This window comes from Tripterygium wilfordii, chromosome 11 (genome assembly GCF_013401445.1).
Source record: "Tripterygium wilfordii isolate XIE 37 chromosome 11, ASM1340144v1, whole genome shotgun sequence".
NCBI lineage: Eukaryota > Viridiplantae > Streptophyta > Magnoliopsida > Celastrales > Celastraceae > Tripterygium > Tripterygium wilfordii.
The window spans coordinates 11,721,967-11,744,037 of NC_052242.1; the positions used below are offsets into that span (position 1 = coordinate 11,721,967).

At 36.3% G+C, this 22,071-nt stretch overlaps 5 protein-coding genes across 7 annotated transcripts; 2 read left to right on the plus strand and 3 right to left on the minus strand.

Annotated features, from left to right (window-relative positions):
- Window positions 1–608: 608 nt before the first annotated feature.
- On the minus strand, window positions 609–3,345 carry LOC120009588 (protein FAR1-RELATED SEQUENCE 9-like). The gene is made up of 3 exons (XM_038860235.1): window positions 3,089–3,345; window positions 966–1,862; window positions 609–860 (listed from the first exon to the last, which is right to left on the minus strand). The coding sequence occupies exons 2-3, from the start codon at window positions 1,858–1,860 to the stop codon at window positions 847–849; spliced, it is 909 nt and encodes a 302-aa protein (XP_038716163.1). The 5' UTR covers window positions 1,861–1,862; window positions 3,089–3,345; the 3' UTR covers window positions 609–846.
- On the minus strand, window positions 2,016–2,795 carry LOC120008804 (protein FAR1-RELATED SEQUENCE 5-like). Its single transcript, XM_038859170.1, has one exon. The coding sequence runs from the start codon at window positions 2,793–2,795 to the stop codon at window positions 2,016–2,018; it is 780 nt and encodes a 259-aa protein (XP_038715098.1).
- Window positions 3,346–7,493: 4,148 nt separating the features above from the next.
- Window positions 7,494–8,756, plus strand: LOC120009695. The gene has a single exon (XM_038860379.1). It carries the CDS (start codon window positions 7,614–7,616, stop codon window positions 8,463–8,465), a length of 852 nt encoding a protein of 283 aa, XP_038716307.1. The 5' UTR covers window positions 7,494–7,613; the 3' UTR covers window positions 8,466–8,756.
- Window positions 8,757–13,573: 4,817 nt separating this feature from the next.
- Window positions 13,574–15,990, plus strand: LOC120009696. 2 transcript variants are annotated; one of them, XM_038860381.1, is made up of 4 exons: window positions 13,574–13,825; window positions 15,265–15,370; window positions 15,586–15,637; window positions 15,717–15,990. In XM_038860381.1, the coding sequence occupies exons 1-3, from the start codon at window positions 13,719–13,721 to the stop codon at window positions 15,604–15,606; spliced, it is 234 nt and encodes a 77-aa protein (XP_038716309.1). In that variant the 5' UTR covers window positions 13,574–13,718; the 3' UTR covers window positions 15,607–15,637; window positions 15,717–15,990. The 2 variants fall into 2 exon arrangements, with proteins under 2 accessions (XP_038716309.1, XP_038716308.1); XM_038860380.1 differs by having other exon boundaries at window positions 15,586–15,990.
- Window positions 15,991–16,604: 614 nt separating this feature from the next.
- Window positions 16,605–20,668, minus strand: LOC120008572 (protein NPGR1). 2 transcript variants are annotated; one of them, XM_038858949.1, is made up of 7 exons: window positions 20,505–20,668; window positions 20,199–20,308; window positions 19,775–20,053; window positions 19,429–19,687; window positions 17,893–19,124; window positions 17,359–17,506; window positions 16,605–17,279 (listed from the first exon to the last, which is right to left on the minus strand). In XM_038858949.1, exons 3-7 carry the CDS (start codon window positions 19,970–19,972, stop codon window positions 16,969–16,971), a joined length of 2,148 nt encoding a protein of 715 aa, XP_038714877.1. In that variant the 5' UTR covers window positions 19,973–20,053; window positions 20,199–20,308; window positions 20,505–20,668; the 3' UTR covers window positions 16,605–16,968. The 2 variants fall into 2 exon arrangements, with proteins under 2 accessions (XP_038714877.1, XP_038714876.1); XM_038858948.1 differs by lacking the exon at window positions 20,199–20,308.
- Between the last annotated feature and the right edge of the window lie 1,403 nt (window positions 20,669–22,071).

The window sequence follows — 22,071 nt, forward strand, 5'->3', positions numbered from 1 at the left end:
AATTCTAGGGCATATTTGAGCCCAAAGAGAGCTGAGAGATTTAATCCAAAATGAACGATGGAAGGAGATTCCTCCTTTTGGATTCTCGATTCCAATCCGTCTTAGGTACGATTTTGGGTGTTCTTGATGATTGAGGTCTTCATCTTCTTCTTCTTGACGACTCACGAACAGGGGAGCCTCTTCTTGTTGATGACTGATGCTGTTTTTCTCTATTATGAGTTTATGACTGCTACAGAATTTGACGACTCTTTGATGACCGGATTAGACATGGGGAAACTGAATTTTTTTTCCATCTGCTTGTGATAGAGTTTGGATAAATTGAGTTCGGCTGAATTATTTTTCATCTGCTTTTGATAGAGTTATGATCATTGTATATGTGAGAAAGAAACTCAATTATTTCAGTTAAACTTTGCTATATGAGAGACTGAATTGGTTGAGTTAAACTTTGTTATGTGTATATCTGCTTTGATGCAATTTGTAAACTGTCTATTGATAGGGTCCTTTGTCCCTGTTCTCCTGAGGGCAAAGCCAAATTGTAAACTGGCACAATTCCATTATCAACTGTAAATTGTTTTGCTAAGGGCAATCTGTAAACTGTCTATTGAATCTTAGCATGAGAAACAAGGATTAGAAACAAGGATGAGATACAAGGATACTAATGTGTGAACAAGGATTAGAAAACCAATCCAGTTTCAACTCAAGCAAAAAATTACACATAAGTTATATCTAGTGGGATTCAACATCCTCAAAATGAAAACCATAGGCTATGAACATAAGTACATCAAAATAACAATGTCCAGTAGGATTCAACATCCTTAAAAAAATTGAACAGCATAGGCCATGAAGCTACTGCATCCTACCTACAATCAGGAAAAAAAAAACATAGTTAATGAAAATAGGTTGAGAAGCTCTTTACATCAGACATGAAGAAAACATATACAGCAAGACAGTAATGCATCAGTTACCCATAATTAAAGGACAATTCCTTTTGTCATGTGATTGCCCCGCTAATCCGCAACCATTACAACGCCTTTTGGGGTTCTTAGTGGCAATTTCTTTGCCTCCCTTGAGTCTCTTTCCACAACCTTTTGCTCTAACCTTTTCTGGCTCATTGTAAGTCACCTTTGATAGAGACAAACTAGGTGTAGACGACTGTCCTCCATCATTTAGTGTCATTGAGTTGATCTTGCATTGAAGTGACTCGAACGATTCAAATGTGAGGTTATATATATCTTCATTGATCAAAGCGGCCTCAATAATATTTGACGCTTGTCTACGCAAGGTATTGTGCTTGAGTATTACCTTTCTATCACAATTATCCTGCCCATCACCACCTCCTACAGTTAATGATTTTGCAGCCTTTGTCCATCTCCGCAGTACATAAATATCAGGCAATGGTTGATGTAGAAGTATCTTGCTGAAAGCTGAAAAAATATGCCGACATATTATTCCATAGGATTCAAATTTCCTACAGCTACAAGTCATATAATTCAATGGCTTGTCCTCAATTACTTTTCTAGCACTTTTCTGACTCCCTTCAACACGCTGAACATTATATAACTTCAAGTTTCCAGACTCATGCTCAAATGTCGCCATATATGCCATGCTTTGGAACAACTCCTCTTGAACTTTGTAAAACATGGTGTGTGTGAACAACTCAGCCAAAGACTTCTCAACACCAAACATGGTTTTCATGACAGGTTGTTCGTTAATGTCCTTGTGATCAAGACATAATTCTTGGTGTCTTTGGCGTTTTAGAGCTCTACTAAACCTCACCACAAAATCCATCAATGTATTTTTTTTTGAAACATAAGACTTGAAAAATGCATGACAACTTTCTGCTCGTTGACTGCTTGACATCCCTGTAGCAACCAATGAAAAATTTATTTGTAATTAATACTTATAGAATTAAAAGGCAGTAAATAAAAAATACTTTAAGACAAACAATATACCTGCAGAGAATGTATCATTAACATACGCAGGAATCCACTTTGCACGAATATCGTATAATGCTTTCAACCATAACGATTTGTATTATAAGTAGTATCCAACACTACTACATCCCCAAAAGTTTGGTATGCCTTTCTACATGTTGCATCTGCCCAAAAACAATGTGTTATCTTGTTTTCAACGTCCACATCGATTGAAAAATAGAATTCCGTATTTTTTTCCTTTTCTGCTTCAAAATACTCATATAGCATTTGAGCATCATGTCCAGCAAATAGTTTCACCTCATCCCTTCGAGCATTGTAAAAATCCTTCTCGGTACACCCAATATTTTCTAGACTTCCTGCTTCTAACTCCAAAATACTAATCTGTTGATGAATTGGCACATTCGCTGCAGAAAGTTGTTGTGTCAAAGCCTTTTTAGCAGTTGACATAGTACGGTGAGACCTAAGCAAATGCACCTTTCTAGGTGTTGTAAGGACATGATTATGGGCCTCACAAAACATTGATACAATGAAACTCAGTTTAGAAGTTGACCTTACAACAACCATCTTACCCTTGCATCCTTCTCTAGTTGTCCCACGTCTTCTACTACCATCGGATTTGAATTCCCCTTTTTCTCTAGTCCCCTCTTTATAACAAACGAATTCCTTCCTGATGATTTCATTACTTTTGTTTCTATTAGTAGTCGACATTCGAATACTAAATCCAGCTTCCCTTGCATATTCATTATAAAATTTTTGGGCTTCTTCCAATGATTCAAATTCTTGCCCAATTTTGGGGACTTTTTCGGCCCTTACTTGAGGAATAAAAGATAAATCATTAGACGAAGAAGAGCTCACATCCATTTTTGACCAATCTGCATAAAAATTCATACTATAGAATGATCATAGATCTAAAAAATTGTCCTCCATCTACTACTATTGAGGGCACAAGACAGAACAAATAAAGCATGTCATGTCAAACAAGCATTACCCAATTCATAGAGGAATCCAAATTAGTGAACAGAGCTAAACAAATGACAGTCCAAACCATATCGTTAAACTCAAAAAGAAAGGAACTCTAAACAAATAAAAGATAACTTCACTAAATAAATCGAACAACATACAAATCTTCGGAAAAACAAAACCCAAAATCATACCTAAGAGGGATTGGAATCGAGAAATCACAAAGACGGAGATGGAGGCGAAATGGAGGAGTTGGAGGCGAAATCGCAAAGACGGAGTCGAAATCTCGGTCACGGTAGCTTTGCTGTTATGCGACCCGTAGAACTCTATGCAAAGAGGTACTGTGTGAGGAGGCTTTGCGAACTCTGTCCTCCATCGCGTACTCTGTGGGAGACGGAGAAACCTAGAATTAAAACTGAATTTTTGGGTTTTGTTATTTTTCCAAAGTACTTTTAATTTGAGCTATTGGATTAATCTAACGGTAGTTGTTAGAAGCCCGCATGTTTTGCTGAAAGCGGGTCTGCGCATATGAGCAGCGCCGTAGATATGAATAAGTAGAAATTAATGTTATGTTGTTAAAGGTCTAACTTTCTAGACGTTTATGGAAGCTTGAGATGTCCAAAGAGTCAATTTTAGATGGCTTTTCTTCCCAAGTGTGGTGGTATGTAAACAAGATTTTCATGACACCTAATACCACCAGTTGTTTTTAATTAGTTAGTTAATTATTTCATTGACGGTGCTCACATTTTCATACATATATCTGAGCCCAGGCCATACATTAATTTGTCAAATTAGTTAGGTTTAGGAAGATTTCATGGGTTATTATTAATTAATCACTGCCTATTTAGATGATAAGTACCAGCATCATTACAATCACATATATATATGGCATGATACGGTTCTAGAAGATAAAAGATATTCTGTTCCACATGCAAGTTAATGTTGCCAGTTTTTGTTTGTGATAAAGTTGTTATATTTATTTGTTGACTCAACCATGTCCATGTCCATGACTATGAGTTGGTTGGTTGGGGTAAATTTGTTCAATTTTTTTAAAAAAAATATTTTTGAGAAATATGTTTTTTTATTGAAATCGAACCTTGGATAAATTTGTTCAATTTAATTACAAGTCTCAAATTCATTTGTCAATTAAGTGTTATAATTTATGAAATTATATATTTAGGGTAGAGGGATCACAATACTCATATATTCATATAAATACAAGCATACATAATAAAACAACTAATTACTAATTCTAAGTTTATACACGGTTTCATGCGGGGATCTAGTTTTTCTATGCCCACTATTATATTGTTGTCTCCCATTGTCAGGGTTTTTCTAATTTGGAAGAGATGAGAAGAAGTGAGCGGGGAGCAGAAGAAGGCACCTCCAGTGATTGGAAGTGTGTTTATACTTATAAATCGCATCACATGGTACTCATCAAGCGGTGTCCCTTGTCTCCCCATCATGATGATTTTTTTAATTTAGAGAATTTGAGAGAGATTAGAATAAGCAAGTGGGGAGAAGAAAAAGAAGAAGATGAAGCGTCTCAAGTGGTTGGATGATGGAAAATCCAACCCACCAAGATGATATTGTAGATCTTGAGTCATCACAACCCAAAAACCACTTTAAAACGCATCATACTAATTGAGAAAGGGTTTCTCAATATAAAACACTTCACAAGCACGTATCCAAGCGATGTGGGACGAAATATCTATCATATGAATTCACATCATTTAAAGTGAGTTTATGCTTGCTTATAGATCACGCCACTTGGTACTCAAGATGTGGGATTAGATTTTAAAAAAACCCTAAATTGTTTGGTTTGGGCTCCAAGAGTACTAAAGTAGACATGATTCAGTCGCACCACCGTGTTCTACACGACTACACTCGTTATTGAAACTTCTCCGCAAGGATTCCTTTCATTTTCTTAGAATCTCATTTCCTTTGAGACAAGTCAGTCTAGGATTCTTCCCTGCTCAACCAAATTAAAAAAAAAATCTATGATTCTTAAGAACGCGTTGAATAGAAATAAAACAATAGAATATATTTAATAGTAATATTTAAAAAAGAAAATAATAGTAATTTATTAGAGCTGCATCTATTATAGGATAAATTAAAAAAATAATTTAATTGGAACATTATTACTTTAAATATGCACTTAAGAAGAGAATGGGAGATAGCCTGGTTGGTAAGGTTGTCTGCCCAGGATCTTGAGGTCTAGGGTTCTATTCTCACCAGGGGGTTTGGGATTTGGGTAGTTTTCCATCCGCTGTGATGGCCTTCATGCCCCTCGGGCCTGTGGGCCTTTCAAAAAAAATAATAAAATATGCACTTAAGAATATTTAAAATGGAAAATAATAGTGATAAATTCCATTGGAGTTATATTACTATGGTATATAACACTTGATAAAAATTAGATACCAAAAATGATTAATAATAATAATTCAATTATAATTATTTTACTATAACTATAATGATAGAATATTTTTCATAATATTTCAATATAAACTCTAGCCATTTCTAATAATAATGAAAAAAAATATTATCCTAAATATAAACCTATATTTATAAGCTATTGAGCTAATTAAATAAAATATTTAGAATTATTGATGTAAAAATAATTGTGCGATTACAACTATTATTTATTGAATAAATGATAGATAGATTATTAATATAAAATAAAATTTTTGATCATCATTAATATACAAATGCTTATACACATGTGAAACCATAATAATGAAGTAATATAATATAATTATATTAATTAATTATTCTCATATGGTATATTTGAAGTATAGTTTTTTGACAAATATACTAATCAACTCTCAATCGCTATTGTTCTATGTTATTCACGGAGGACAAATTATTTCGACTTTCTTTAATCATTAATCAAACAAATTATGTCAAAATTTTCTTCACATTGCGCGGACTGCAAACTAATTAATTGCATTATGTAGGGGCGTCTTTGGAGTGAGGTAACATGGGCTGCCGCCTAGGACCCCTGAATCCCCAAAACCCCATATTTTTGAAAATATACAAGTGTTATTGTAGCCCTAAATCTATTAATTAACATACAATAATTTTTTTAAGAGAACCCCTTTTTTAGAGTTCACTTAGAACCCCAAAAACTCAAGTATGCCACTGGCATTGAGTTGCACTTAGTGACATATATATGTAATGCATATAAGTCTTTATCAAAATCTGCTGCTTTGTATTACATATATGATTATTTGTCAAAGTCTACTGATTTTGTATTGCATAGGATAAGCAAGAATATTAGACATTTTGGTTTATTTATTCATTTCATATTCAATCTTTCATCATCTCCCACGTATTCTGTCATTGGCTTTGTCAAACAAGATAAAATTTAAACAAATCAACTTGTCCATTTTAGGCATACCAATTACCAAAGTTGCTGGTGTTGATGTTTTTGTCCAAATCTTCCAAATCCCTAACCAAAATCTTCTTGATTACATCCATCTAAACATCAAAAATATCATTATAAGATATATACATATATAATAAAAATAATAGTTACCATGACACTTCAAGAAGAAAAAATAGGTGGAAAGTTTCTAACATTTATCCATCTACAAGAGATAAGTCATGAGTTGGCTGTGGAGCTCAAGCTCAAGCTCAACAAATCCCCTGCAATGGAATTTTTTTTTTCTCGTTATTTACAAAAGAAGACAAACTAGTGTATCCAAACTCCGAACCGAACCCATCGAATATCTATGTTACATTCCAAATGTGAATATGAAAGATTAGAAAATTTTAATCAGGCTGAGCCTTAAATCAAATGAATTATGTATTTTTCTAGTCTCGCTTCATTAGTAAAACTTGGAAGAGCTCTTATTTGGTGTTATTAAAATTGATTCACTAGTTAGGCCGGGTTCAACCGCATTTTTCATGATAATCAGATCGATTCTGCTGTTAACCCGCGGTCTATCCTTAAAAATCATATCAACCCCGGGTTATGAAAGATTTGAACCCAAATCAAATAAATCACAAGTCCTTAACCACACAACCAACTCATCATTTTGTTGGAATTTATACCATGTTATATAATATATATATATATAAAATTTCACATTATCTAATTCATATTAATTTTATTATTTATTAATAATTTAAATTATTTAAAAAATATGTAGTTTAACCTTTGACCCTTCGAGTCAACTGATTAAACCTCAAGTTTATTGGGTTAATGCATGGGCCAATTTTAAATTTTAACCTTCAAAGTTTATCGGTAGGGTTAACACAGGTGAATTTTAATAACACCATTTTTATAATAAAATACCATTCTCCTTTTCCCATTACTGCTCAACTAACTACACCCAAATTGATTATTTTAACAAGAGAAATTATCAATTATCAATTCTCAATCTTCAATCATACACATATTTAATGTTAGTCCATGTCCCCTTCTCCAAGCAAATGTATATATTATTTGGATATATGCATGCATACGAATAAATTGCAAGGATAGTACTGGAGTTACCTCCTCTGCAAGAAGTCAAAGGACACGGAAATTATCATAGAAGTTTCTATGCTTTTTTTGTCAAACCTTCAATTTGACCGACTGGGCGTTGGATCTGGTCTTCTAATTACATCAACAAATAAGACCATTCTGGGCTCTCTCCCCCTGTAATATTATGTCAAATCCCCCTAAATTTTCTGCACAAACAAAACAAAAACTGATTCAATCCACAAGAATTCATGGTCATGAGTCCTTTCATCTGTGGCAGTGCCAATTTTCTTGAAGAAGATAAAGAAGAGAAACCATGGAGTAGTCTTCCTTCAACACCAAGAAAAACAAGCAGCCCCAAGCACAGCTTTTGCAAGAAGAACAGCTTTTGCAATAAGAACAGCAGCAACAACAACAACATCAGGGATAGCAAGAACCCGTATTCAACTCGCGGGCTTGACAAGTTCTCCGCACTTCTTGCTGAATTGGAGGAGAAGAGGCAGAGGATTTACTCACAAGTAGATTCAAAAGATGTTTCTTTTGTCAGGTTTGTGTACTCCAATGAGAATGATTGTATTCCAATCGTTGTCAAATTGAAGGAAAACCAAACAGAGACAGAGAAAGAGAAGAAGAAACCCAATAAGAACAGAGAAGCTAAGCACGATTTAGAAATCCCAGATCATAAATCTCAAGCAGAGCCAATAGTTACAGCAGCCGTTGAAGAGGTCAACAAGCCATCAAAATTGGAACCAAAGGAGGTGGAGAAGAGGAGGCTTAAATGGAGCAGTAGTGTTTTAAGATTACAGAAATGGAGAAGGCCTTCTTATTATCTTCCAGTGGCAATACTACTGATTTTGCTCTTCTTGGCTCTATTTGGGAGATCTTTTGCAATACTCTGCACCTCTCTTGGATGGTACATAGTGCCTACCTTGACCAGTTCTGATTCAAAAAGGCCTGCAAAGAATAACAAGAAGGTGTATGTAAGAAGATTCAGTGAGAATAAGATGGCCATTGATGGGTTATCTTCTCCTAAGAAGAACAATCCTGGAGCTGTGAAAGACAAATCACCGCCGCGTAAACATGGACATCAAAAGAGCTGGTGAACTTTAAGGATCTGAAGTCTCTGTTCCCTTCATTCTTTTTTTCTTTTTGTTGGGTTTGGTTTTGGGGTTAAAGACTTGAACTAACCCCTTGTGTAGATAGATTCTGGTTAAGAAATTTGAGTTCATGTTGGGTTTGGGTTGAAGATTCAATCTTTCCTTTGACATGTTCTGTAATTGTACATTATTATTGACAAATATGGGTTGATTTAGATTATTAGGGAGACCAAAACCCATGTTGGCATGCATGTCTTGTTTGGTTTTGTGAAATTTCAGTGGAGTTGATTCATTCAACAATCGTAGATTCACTACAGGAAACCAATATGGATCTGGTTGTGAATTGAGTTAAGCTGGTTTGTTAACACATCAGTCATTGACCTAACTGTTGGCAGTTGCCATAAACGTGCAGGCAGACATGTAGATGTGAAGTTATCTTAAAATTTTAGTTTTCTCCTGATTGATGGGGATTTTGCAGCCACAAAATATTGTCCGAATCCTTGACCCAAAACATAAGGTACATGACTATACATAGTGTAATTAAATATTTGAATCCATGTTTCTCAAGGGATTTGGTGAATAAGTGAATTGTCATCAACTTCACATGCTTATACTTTATCAAACTCTAATTTGTATCTGTTGTTGATTAAACGCATCTAAAAGATAACAAGAAGTCTGTACATTTACAGCACAAAAGGAAGAAAAAAATGTCCACGTAATCATAGATAAAAAGGGGGAAGAGTGATTTTATTTGCACACCAATATTTGTTATCTTTACACCATTTTTATTAATTTTTTATTTACATATGAATCCCTATATGAGATACCTAATATGCCCTTGAATGAAAGAAAGGGAATAGAGAATAATAAAACAAAATATTAGAATACACACAATAAATCTGATACCAATGGATCTAAAATGTAGCAGAGATGAAGGCATGTAAGGGAACAGCTACTGTCGGTGTAGCATAGCTTGAAGGTGGTGGGTTTCAGATGAAGGATAATAAACATAATAAAACGACACCAATGGATCTAAACTGCAGCAGATGAAGGATGGAGTGCTAATCTTCAGCAAATGGACGACATATGAAGAACAAGTTGTTGTTGGTGTAGCATAGCCAGAAGGGTGTGGGAAATGATATTATCTGAGAAATGATAATCAGCTGATTAAGGGATTTCAAGGGTATTTTAGGTTTAACATTATTAATTTGGTGTAAACTTAGATAAAAATGATGTAAACTTATATGGAGAAAATTGTTAGTGTAAAGATAACAAATCTTGGTGTGCAAATAAAATAACTCGGGGAAAATGGCAGTTTTATATAGCAAATTCAAATCCCCGCAAGTATCACCTCTCCCTCTTCCTCGAGGATCCGAGTCAGCAACCATTTCATTATGGAAACGTTTTCCTCAAGGACATTAATATTTTTTAGGGGAAGACCATAATCATGACCTGCGTAAGTGAAACACCATGCATTCCACTGAGATAGTTGCTTTGAAGATTCACGAATCAGTATTAGATGGGGCTAGTTTAAAAACCAGAAAATGAACTGTTTGAGCGATGGTGAACGGTCACTTCATCAAAGCTACTGTATGGTATGACCAAAAGTAATTGGCTGTTGAGTCCTGAGAAATCGTGTCTCATACTTCCAAACCCAGCCAAAAGTGGTCTTTCAAAGAGAATCACCATTCCCTATTCCTGCAAACAAACAAGATGATTTGTGTAATCGCCCTTAGAGATCAAAGTCCGTTAAAAAACTATTAAAGAACAAGTGTCAAGCATTAGCCAGGGAAGCTGACATATTCATAGCCTAGAAGATTTAGGAATTTGGTGAACTTAAACACCTTAACATCAAGAATGCTTCACACTATTCAAGTCTTCTCTCTTTCATAAAATGAAAATTATCTGCTCCACTCTTCTTCTTCATCTCTACCACAATTTTCTGTTCTCCCACAAGTCACTATCCTCCACACCTTGTCTGGAAATATCAAGATTTCTTCAACCGACTGCTTTCTTGAGATTTTTTATAGGCATTTAGTGGTGTAAAGAGAAAAGAAAACAGGTATAAACCATCAAAAAGTCTTCTCTTTTAAAAGGCACAAAAGATGTTTTAGCATGTGTTGCAGAGATAAGAAAACTATGGGAGACGGCTTTCCAAGGGTTCCTTTGTGGTGCGAAGTCTAAGCAAATGTTAATAATGATGGTGTCGGTTACGAACCTATGAGGGCAATTTTTGGTACTATGCAACTTTGGCTAGAAAATTTTCTCACCTTAAACCTCTTTCTGTATGTGTCCTCATAAGTTGACTGAGGATGATGTGGCTCACATCTAGAAGCCTCATTCCCATGCTGTCCTGCTCCTATTGCAGGCATCCTCCTACTCTTTTCTTGAATTTTACTTCTTGAATGATGGGAAAAGCCATCCTTGTCCCAAGCGACCTCATAATCAGCCCTTAATCGAGTTCCTTGCTGAACAAAAACAAGCCATGTCAGTCATTATCAGGTGCATCCACAATCAAAATGCACGTAACGTCAGAACCTACCATTATCAGGGTGGCAGAACATCATTTTTTGGGAAATTTTGTTTACTCAAAACATCAATGCGATGGAATCAATTTGTAAACTTGCACAAAAGGCCAGAACAACCAGAAATATTGTCAAATACTTGAGGTTGACAAAATGAGTGATCCAACCAGAGTCCAAAGACTAGCCCCAAAGAATAAATGACTTTTTTTTTTCATAAAGAAACCGAAAAGCATCAAGATGTGTCTTAAATTCAAATTTAAAAAACCATACAAGATAAATGATGTGAAATAGGCAGAGTTAAGTCTCTTATGTTATATCTCATAACTTGTAAATGCAAATTTTGATCAATTACAAATACTTGCAAAAATATACATCCTCAAGAGGAAGGCATAATATTGTTTGGTTTCCAAGAGAATGAATGTAAAAAAAAAAAAACACATACTAGCTGCCAACTGGCATTATTTCTTACAGGCCGTCATGGAAATTATGATTTAGATATCACCCACTGCATTACATAATTTTCTTTTCAAGATTACTAAGCAACATAGAACTGTAACTCTGTAAGTAATGGCCAGGACCGCGAGGTTCGATTTGGTTCCAGAAGCTTTTAATGAAAGAAATCAAACGATATGGTAAATAATCCGTAACGAATTGTTAAACACAGGCACTATAATTTAGCACACATAGCAAAAAAGCAATATGGTCCCTAGGATGACAAAAATACAGATAAAAAAGAGTAAATAAATACCATGTGACATCATTTAGGTTTTGGATATTGTTCTTGATGGATTTCATTGGTCTTATCCAACAGTATTTATCCCGGCCGACATCTATAAGCATGTAGGAGTAAATACAGAAATTTATTATAACCAATTATTGTTATAGATTAGTTTGTTCAAATTGGACTATGATCTCATGGTTTTTGTCTCTTCTTTTTCTTCTACACGAAAGATTATCGCCGCTATGTTTTATATGGGAAAAAGTAATTTCCTAATTAACTACTACAAACCTTTCCTGATAGTCTAAATTTGTCTTCATCTTAACCTTGCAAAAAAAGGCAATTCCAAACGTCATAGAAATATCAAGAGATTATTAATGAAGGTAGCGTTTACAGTTCTCTACAAAGGATTAAAAGTTCCAACAACTCCACAGAGCACATTATAGGCATAAATCAGAACGAATCATCAAGCATAATCAGATAAATAGTAATAAACTTCACCCAGCAAATGAACAAGGTACCTTATCTTCCCGACTGTAGAAAAGATCGTACGCGTAACCAACGTCGAAGCCTTCGATAAAACCGTAGGCTCTGCAAACCACCGGGACAGTATCAGGCTCAATTTATAGGTTTCCCGACGGATTCTAACGGTCGGGCACTTATCGCTCCAGTTAAATTTGTTGTCCAGTTGCTCGAAGCAGTTTATTTATATACAGGCCGTCGAGTAAAAACTAAAAACGCATTGTTCTTGCTCTGTCGTCTTTTTGTCAATTAAACGCACTGTTTAGAATCGAAAGAATCTATAGACCGAAGGTAGGGACTATTTACACTCCCCAAATTTCCATTCACATCTTACAACACACAAAAAAACCATAGTCTAAAAAATCAGAAGTGCTATAAATCCTAGCAATTAGGATCACAGTTATCCTAATTACTAATTACTGAGGTGTATGCACAGAATTTAATGTGCATGTAGAGCCCATCACAAATACATTAAATCTTGTACATACACCTCAACAACTTGGATAACTGAGATATTTATCTTTTTCGCTGAAAAACCCCACTCTGTTTCTTCCCTCTTTTCTTCCCTCTCCCTCTATGTTTCTTCCATCTCCTTCAACGCCGTCGTCGTTCTCGCCGTCCTTCCCATTCCTCACCTTTCTCCCCTGCATCAAGCAACTCCAAGCCCAATGTGCCATCTCTCCTGAAGGTGGTCATGACTGGAATGCCATCTTGCGCGGGTTAGCCCAGAGTGCTAATCCTATCAAAGCCATCTCGTGGTACAAATCCATGTCCCATGGATCCCATAGAGTGGATACACTAACAGGTGGTGCGATACGGGCTCATTGTCGATGCTCAATTTGGTACCACTTTAGTAGAAAGATATGGGAAAACTGGCCATCTTGATTGTGCAAAGAAGGTGTTCGACGAAATGTCAAAGCAAGATATTACCTCATGGAATGCGTTGATAGCTGGATTCGACGAAGGCATGCTGCGAGATCATTAGTGGTGGAAAGGGGGCTCTCTCAAGCGTGGTTCAGGTCAAAATTAGAGGCAGCAATAGCTTTGAAAGAGTGACTCCTCCATAGAACATGGGAACAGAGAACTTGCTATAAAAACAATTGTTGTTGAATGAATTGTTTATTATGGGTGTGGACATGCTTGTACGCAGAAAGCAATGGCCTGGGAGAAAGCAACTCAAAGGTTCGTAACCGGCTGTTTCAAGTCCTCTGTTTTTCCAGTTATAACTGTGGTTGGAGTGGATTCAGTTTTTTTGAAAAAATATGAAAATGGGGTGTATTCAGAGTAGGTTATGTAGTTGGAGTGGATTCGGTTTTTTTGAAAAAATATAAAAATGAGTTGTATTCATTTTGAGGTTTCAATCGAAATTTTGGGGAGTGTAAATAGTCCCCCGTGATAGACTAATGCATTCGCTCAATTATGACGTGGCACGCTGCAATTGAAGGTTAAAATGGACAAAAAAGCCAGAAGGTGACAGATCGCAGAGAGCAAGAGATGGGTTGTTTCGCTTGCTTCGACGGAGGAACCAAGCAACAAAGGGAAGAAGAGAGATTGGCCTCCGCTGAAGCACGAGCTAAAGCCGCCGAAGCTGCGCAGAGAAGGTAATATTCATCTTCTTCGTTTGTTTTTCAAATCGTACAAAATTGTACTCTGGTAAGAATAAATTTCGTGGTGCCGCATCTCAGGTTACTTGTGAATTGATGAAGAGTTTGGAATTTGATTCAATTTTTATAATTTGATCAAATCCAATCCTACTTTAGGTATTATCCGCTCTGGGCAAAAGATCTACGCTACATGGTTGGCTTCTGCCAACCTGATGTGGGACTTTTAGTGTCTAACATCAATTCAATCAAGATTATGAACTGGTTGTCAGTTGGAATTTTAGAGGGGAAATTTTGGCTCAGATAATTTTTTAATGGAATATGAAGTTCATTCCAGAACTACTTGGAGTCCAGCGAGATTAAATTCATTCATCTCTTATCGTTCTATTAAATTTTCTTTGTTGTCTGTGTAGTTTGTAGTCCTTTTTGATTTTCTTAGTACTTGTTGAATTGTTTGATGGCCAGGATTGTTCTTTTAGAAAACAGATTTCTTTCTAACGTCATTTAGAACTCATGGTTACCAATTTTTTCTTGTATGAATGAGCTAGGCTGACCATACATTTTGTTGAATATAGGATTCAGAGTCTATATATCATCATTGAAATGTCAAGTTCTAAACCTCTAGTTCTCAACAGGGTAGCACGTTCCTATTGAGCATTGAGTATTTGAGAAGCTGTAGGTTAAATGGTTTACTTTCATTCTGTTGGAATGTAGAGGTCCACTGCAGACTGTAGTCACCTCTTTGTCATCTTTGATGTTTCAATTTGGGATAGATTTGTCCATCGATAAGCCCCATGGTTGATTGTGAGGCTTTTGTTGGAGTAAGAAAAAAAAAATTGACGTTGGGTTTTATTAGGAAAACATGCATCAGGATATTATCATCGCTTTACTTAATGTTCACTTGATGCTTACAACCCTTACAAGTTACATCAAAGTTCTCTTTTCGTCTTTCTAGTGAACAATAATAAAACCCAAAATTGGGATTTAACAGTTATTCAACTTCATGTTTCCATGATCAAAGTAAAAAAAGCTTAACAACACTCATGCACAAGTCTCCCACATTGAGCGGGGTCGGGGGCAGGCAAGATATACGGAGACCGAATTGGATATGTGAGGCTGTAACCTCTAGGTTACACCCCTGTAACTCTACCACTGGGCCACATGTTCCATGATCAAAGTATTATGTTAAAATTAGACTATTTATTCTTTACGTTGAGTTATGTATGTTTTTGAATCTGTGGTTCCATGATTTTTGCTGATTGGAACAAATGGTTAGCACATAGTTCTATTGTTCTAATCGTACAGAATAGTGAAGAGCGAGGGCAACTTTTTGCTTGCATTCTCCAGCAATCTTACTAGAATGATCGCAATGCAAGAATTTAGATGCTAAGATAATTATTTTTCTAACGGTGACATTTCTATCATGATTATGCTTGCAGGCAAGAGCAATTTGAAAAATCTGCTGCAGGAAGAGCGGCCAAGGCACAGATACAAGCAAATGCGAAAAAATCTGCAAATTCCGACAAAGGCGAACCAGTTCTAAAGGTGTTTTTTCCTATTATGCTGATATGCAAGTGTCTTATTCTTTTAGTCACCAACGAGTTGATGTTCTGCCATACCTAAATATTGTCGTTTCCAAACTTACAGAGGCCTTAAATGTTTTTTAGCTATATAAAGCTTCCATTTTAAAAGGGATATGCACTTGCTAAAACTGAAAAGGAGTACTTTTGACCTTTTGTTGGATGTTTCTGTGAATGCAGTGGCAGATGGGTGGAAGCTAAGCTTATTGTCTTCTGGGCTGCAATTATTATTGTAAGTTGGAGATAATCTATATTGTAAAACTATAATAGTTACAAACTTACAATAGTTGTTTTTTTTTTTTTGTAAATAGGCCTTGACGGCTTTGCTCCCTAAGCGGCTGCTGCTTCTACTTTGTAAATTTTCCATTGAAATTATCATTGTTTATGTAGAATCAAGACACCTTTTTTTTCTTTTCTTTCTGACTCTCCATGGATAAGATGAGAAGACAAAATAGAAATTTTATGTCAGCTGACATCTGATCTAGACACAGGTTATATAGAATGGACTTTAACATTGCTCTATGTTCTGTTTGACAATGTAATTCGACTATAAATGGCAGAAGTAGTTCATCTTGCTTTACTCTATGTTTTGTTAACCTTACAATTTATTGGAGACATTCTATGTGCATAAATTCTATTATCAAGTAAACTAATTGATCAGAACTTTTCATTTTTGGTATATTTTTGGCGCAATTTAAGAACTTTTTTAATGGTAAAAATCGAGGCTACAGAATATTTATGGGTAAATATATCCTATTACAATAGTTGTGAAGTGAATATTGTATCTCTTTTTCTTTGTACACATTTTAGTTCGAGGCTTCATTTTTGAATGCGAATAACTTATATGATTAGAAGTGTAAATGAACTTAGATTAACCTGCGATCATTTTTTTTAGTTGAAGATCAAGCTTGACCTTGAACCTACCTAAAAATACTGAAAAGCCTTGGCCTTAAGCTTCTGTCAAATAGTTTGAAGCATGAGCATTGGCTTTTGTAATGGCTCAAGTGAGAGCTTTAGCCAAGTAGTTAACAAAATATCTATCAAAATCAACTTAATTGACATTAATATGTGAAAACATGAATTCTTCTAATGTTGCATGATGTATGCATCAAGTTATGGAATTGGTTATATGCATAATTGACTGATGCTGCAACCATCTAGCATTTTGCCCAAGGCCACTTCAACAGAGTCAGAGAGAGGGAACAAAGTAATCTGCTGCGATTTCAGCACATAAATTCATATACAATGTTAATTCAGCATTCTCAGGTTTCGACAAAATCCAAGACAATTCAGTCTTTCGTTGGTCAACTGATCCAGTGATTCATAGGAGGTTAACAACATTTTTTTAAACTAACAGGATTAACTCAAAGCTTTAGAGAAGGGACGGTTGCTGTACACTTTAGTAACCAATGCAAAACAATGGTGAGTGGAATGAACACTACTGAATTTTGGATGTGGTTCTCCCTTCTTCCTCTGATGCCTGACTTCATGGGTAATTGATACCAAGAAAATCCAAGGAGATCTTATTCTAGTTGTCATCTTAAGAAAATTGGAGTGCAATTGTCACACAAAGTTCTGGACAGGAGCCGACTGCTTGAGCTCATATGCAGCTTGGAAAAATTCTGCTGCTTGATCTAGCAAGCCTTCTGTTTTTGCTATCAATCCAAGGTTCATCCATGCTTCATGGTTTGTGGGTTCCAATCGTAATGCGTTCATTAGAAAACTTCTCGCAATTGGAAATGTCTGGCTACCCAGTTTCATCAATACTTCAGCGGTCGAAACAATACTAGGAACGTAGTCTGGTTCTATGGACAATGAGACTGATAAAGAAACAAGAGCTTCTTTATGTAGTGATTGTGCTTCAAACAACAAACCTGGAAAACACAAAAGGGTCAAGGATACAAGTACAGAATGTTATTTAGTCAGAAGCATCTAGTAGCACAGCATCCCAACCTGCTGTGTGCCAGCTTCTGGCAGAAAAAAACTCCATCAACTTCGCTTTGTGGACACAAATTTCTGCTTCAGGGAATATACCTAGTTTTATATAAATAGTTGCCAAATCCTGCCATGCTGCCAATTCTAAGTTTCTTTCTGCTAGTGCCTGCAGAGGATAGAGAGAAAGTTTAGACAGAGAAGCCACTGTTGTCTGGGAATCAAACTAGCAAAATGGAAATACATCAATTATATAATGTTGTACAATTTCTAATTAAAGACCGGGTTCATGCACCATAAAGCAATTTAAAGGAAAATATACATTCCAAACGGATAACTTTTTTTCCCAGAAAGTTTTCGATTAACCCCATGTATAAAACTGTAGTCGTAAAAGAAAAGCTTTTCAACTTGTGCCATGAAGTGAATGCTTTCTGTCAACTGTAGCCATAATTTGCAAGCATTTCTATCAACCCACTGCAGTCTGAACTTAGATTTAAAATAAAACACATCAACATTAACGCGGGAGATGTGAGTGCATATATAGTGATAACACACCTCACATTCAAACATAGCTGCTTGATGAGAGTTCTTTGCTTGAAAATCGCGCTCTGCATGAATCTGTGTAAGCAAGATTTTGTAGGTTTCCATTGCTTGCTTGGGCTGCTCCTGAGCAATTTGAAGCACAGCTTTCAATCTGAGAAGTTCTAACTGGTCCATCCTACCCACCTCCTCCAAAGCAAACTCAGTTATGTTGTCAGCATCCTTGTATCGCTGCTCCGCAGAAAGTACAAGTGCTAATAATTTCCAACCTCTTTCTGAGTTCCCAGACATGGAACGAGAATACATTAATGCATTATCAAAAGCTACTTCAAGATTCCTTTGCAACGCATTTTCCAGCGCAAGGCTAAACATGACCTCTGGATCCTCCTTACTGTTCAGAGCAGCATGGTTTAGCATGTTCAAAGACTCGTTTTGGAAGAAAACCCTTTCAGAATCCAGTATAGTCATCCTTGCTGCATTCCCGTAACAAACACCAAGAAATTTGTGGGCCGAACCTGCGAAATGCCTATGCTGACAATTGGTCGCATCTATCACTTTACGAGCAAAGATGATGCCTTGATGAGCATGATTAGGGTCTTGGGCATACAACTTTGCTCCCAATAAAAGAGAAGGGATATGGACCTTGTGCTTTGCTTCCGAAGAACCTGAAACTTTCTTCAACAGGTTCAAGGCTACTTCATTCTGGCTAGCCGCGCTGTAACAAAGTGCAAGAAGGTACCACCTCTCAGCTCGGCGATAAATAGCAGGAAGGGCTTGCTCCACAAGATCAGCCAGCAATTCAAACTGCCCGGAAATTGACAGTGCATAAGTCAGATGATTCATGATTTCTTCATCCCACTTTATTTCTGCATAAGCAACCTTTTCCATGAGTACTAACAACAAAAGGATTGCTTCTTCTGTATTACTTTTTGGGATATTTGGACCCCAACCCTGCAAGTGCCGGGGAAAGCTAGCTTCGACACCACCATAGAGTAACAAGGCAGCCAAGTCTTTTTGTACACTAGCCAACCTCTGTGGATCCAGATTCCATTGCTTGACTAGAGCTCTGCGATATGCAGAAATTGCTTCATTGAGCAAGCAAGCACGTATCCACAAATAGGGTAGCAAGTCTAATGCTTTGTGGAATATCTCTTGCAACTTACAGTCTTGAACAATTCCACCGGGCATACCATTGGGTAGGGCTGACTCGACTACGTCGATAATTATTGTGCACTCCTTTGCAGCCTCTGATGAATGAGATTGTATAAGACCCAGGCTCTTACTCAAAAAAATAACACAAATGTATGTCCTAGCTAATGCAATATCTTCATAATTGATTCTTTACCCAAAACCTTAAATTTTGTCATAACCTATACCATTAAATATATCAACTCGCAGTATTAGTCACCAGTCATCAAATTCAACCAAATAACGAAAAAGAAATTGAAATGCTCTAAAATTTAGAAGATATACCCATTATATATAATTCCTATAGAGGGAAATTATAGGGGCAAAAAACTGAAAATGAAGCCAATAGGAAAATGGCAATACCCCTACAGTGCCCAAGCTCCTCTAATGATTTCGCTTTGAGTAAGATTGCTTCAAGAAGTAGACTCACTGAATGCAGTGACATTACTCCAGGAGGCACAATGTCGCCCTTGGAACGCAGTTTTCGTGGACGAGTTCTCTCAGAGATAGCCTTGATCATTCTGGAGGTCAAACCTCTAATGTCGATCCCTTGAAATACTTGAAGGGCAGCATCGAAGTTCCCTCTTTGGAACTCCAGCCTCCCCAACAAAGCCCTGGCTTCCTGCAACTCAGATGAACAAAATTTATTCGAATTAGTCACCAAATCGATAAACTAATCTAGAGCCCAGTCTCAAGAGATTCACTCCACCTCATAATTCAAAGATAGAGCTTCCTTGAGAGTGGATTCAGCTTCATCCACTTGAACATCCTCAGCTTTGGACTCCCAATCTCCAGTCCTTGATGATGATAGGCCACTCACTGAGAAATCCCTGGTGGCCAGAGACTCCGGAGACTGCGGCAGTGCCTCTTCGAATTTGAATTGCTCTCCAGAACAAGCACACAACATTTTTTTTGTACAAGTTGGATCTCTCTAGTTGAAATGAAGAAACAAAGTCAGTCCTCACTTTACTTTCTCACTTGGGTATGCCTGAAACAGGAATAAAAAACATCCATGTCAAAATCCATAACAAATATCGCCTGTATCTGCAACTGAATCGACTCCTCGTCATGGCCTGCAAATTAAGCATGTGCAAACTCGAAATTGAGAAGCCAAAACGCCAAAAATGCCATACCGTAGAATCCCATACTAAAACGATCGGTAAAAATGTCTTCAAGAAATAACAACGGAGATCTAAGGAGCAGCATGCATACATCGACCCAAACAACAAAACAGCGTTTGTAGCTACAAACCAAGAACCAAGGCATTATAGACGAAACCCATATATTGAATACGATACCGAGACCACAATATTGAGACAAAAGGGAAATTAACGATGAGAACAAGAAGATCAAGACGTTTAAATCAAAGAAACATTAGAATAAAACAAATATAAACGCCGGAAGTGAAAGGGTTGGGACGAACAGAGCTTCGGACTTACCAAGAACTCCAGAGTATGTGATTTGGAGCACTCGCTGAAGCCATGAAAGCTGCTTCTCAGTGACTCGGTTTTCTCCACTAATGAAGTGAATTTGAATTTAGAGATCTGAATGACATGGATGGATGGGCCTATTTTGTTGTTTTGTTCTTTTCATTTCCCCCCCTTTTATAGGTTACAGAGCTATAATAAGGACACAGCGTGCATGTTTTGAGGCGTGGGCCTATCATATTCGAGTCCAAGCTCCTATTTTATCAAATGGAATGTGTTTTGACTTTTGATTAGGGATGGCAATTTGACTTGTAGGAACCCGACCCGAGTACCCGAAATTTCGGGTTCGGATACGGATTCGGATGTCATCCTAATGAAGTGTTGTGAGGACGGGTATGGTATGGTAATGTCATACCCGGCCCCGAACCCGACCCAAAAATATCCATTTAATAAATATATATATTTATATAGATATATCATATATATTATATAATATATTTAGGGTTTAAGGTCCCTAAACCTTAATACTTTAATAAATAAATATATATTTACATAGATATATCATATATAATATATTGTACTCAATAACTCAAATATATTTTTTATTTAAACATTTGACCATTATAAATTTATAATCATATAAACCCTAAACCCTAAAACTACTTCCTAAACCCTAAACCCTAACTAAATAACAAAACCAATTTTTTTTTTTTTTGTAATTTGGATTATTATAATCATATATGTAAACCCTAAATTCTAAACCCTATGTAATCAAAAACACTAAGTAAACCACTAAACCCTATACATTATATAGTATAAATAGTTCAATACTTTATACTATGATGTATATATTAGTATAATTTCTTTTTAAAGTTTTTGACAAATTAAATATTCAAACATACTAGTTTGATAATCTCGACACTCTAATTCTCTAAATACTAGTTTAAATATAAAAAAATTTGAATTCTCCCCTTCGAGTTGGGGTCGGGGTCGGGGTCAGGGATCCCCGAATCTCAAGGAGCGGGGATGGGGACGGGGACGGGGATCGGGGACGGGGATGACATACCCGCCCCCACCCCGCTCCGTTGTCATCCCTAGTTTTGATATCCCAACTCATAAGTTAAGCCTAAACTCAACAAATATCGCGTGGCCACATGAGTCTTATTATTCAGGAGTGGATCCAACAATGAACATAAGGAGGGCGGAATTTAGTGTGAGGAAAAAAAATTTAGGTTCGGTATATATCACTATAATAATGTTAAGGTAAAAATAAAAATCATATCACAATATCTATAAATTTAATAAAACGTTTATATTCGTTTTTTCAAAGTTATCATGTATCCATAAATTTAATAAAACGTTTACATTTGTTTTTTCAAAGTTATCATATTTTGATAAGATTGCATAATAATCTCATTCGGAATTTGATCAAACAATTTTTTCTCAATATATGTAACTAGACAATCATTGAGTCCTCCATTTGATTTTGCAATCGCCGCTTCACAATCTTCATAAGGTTACAGTTGCCACAGGTAAAGTTAATACTATTAGTTTGTTTGGTTGTGGGCTGCTAAGAGTT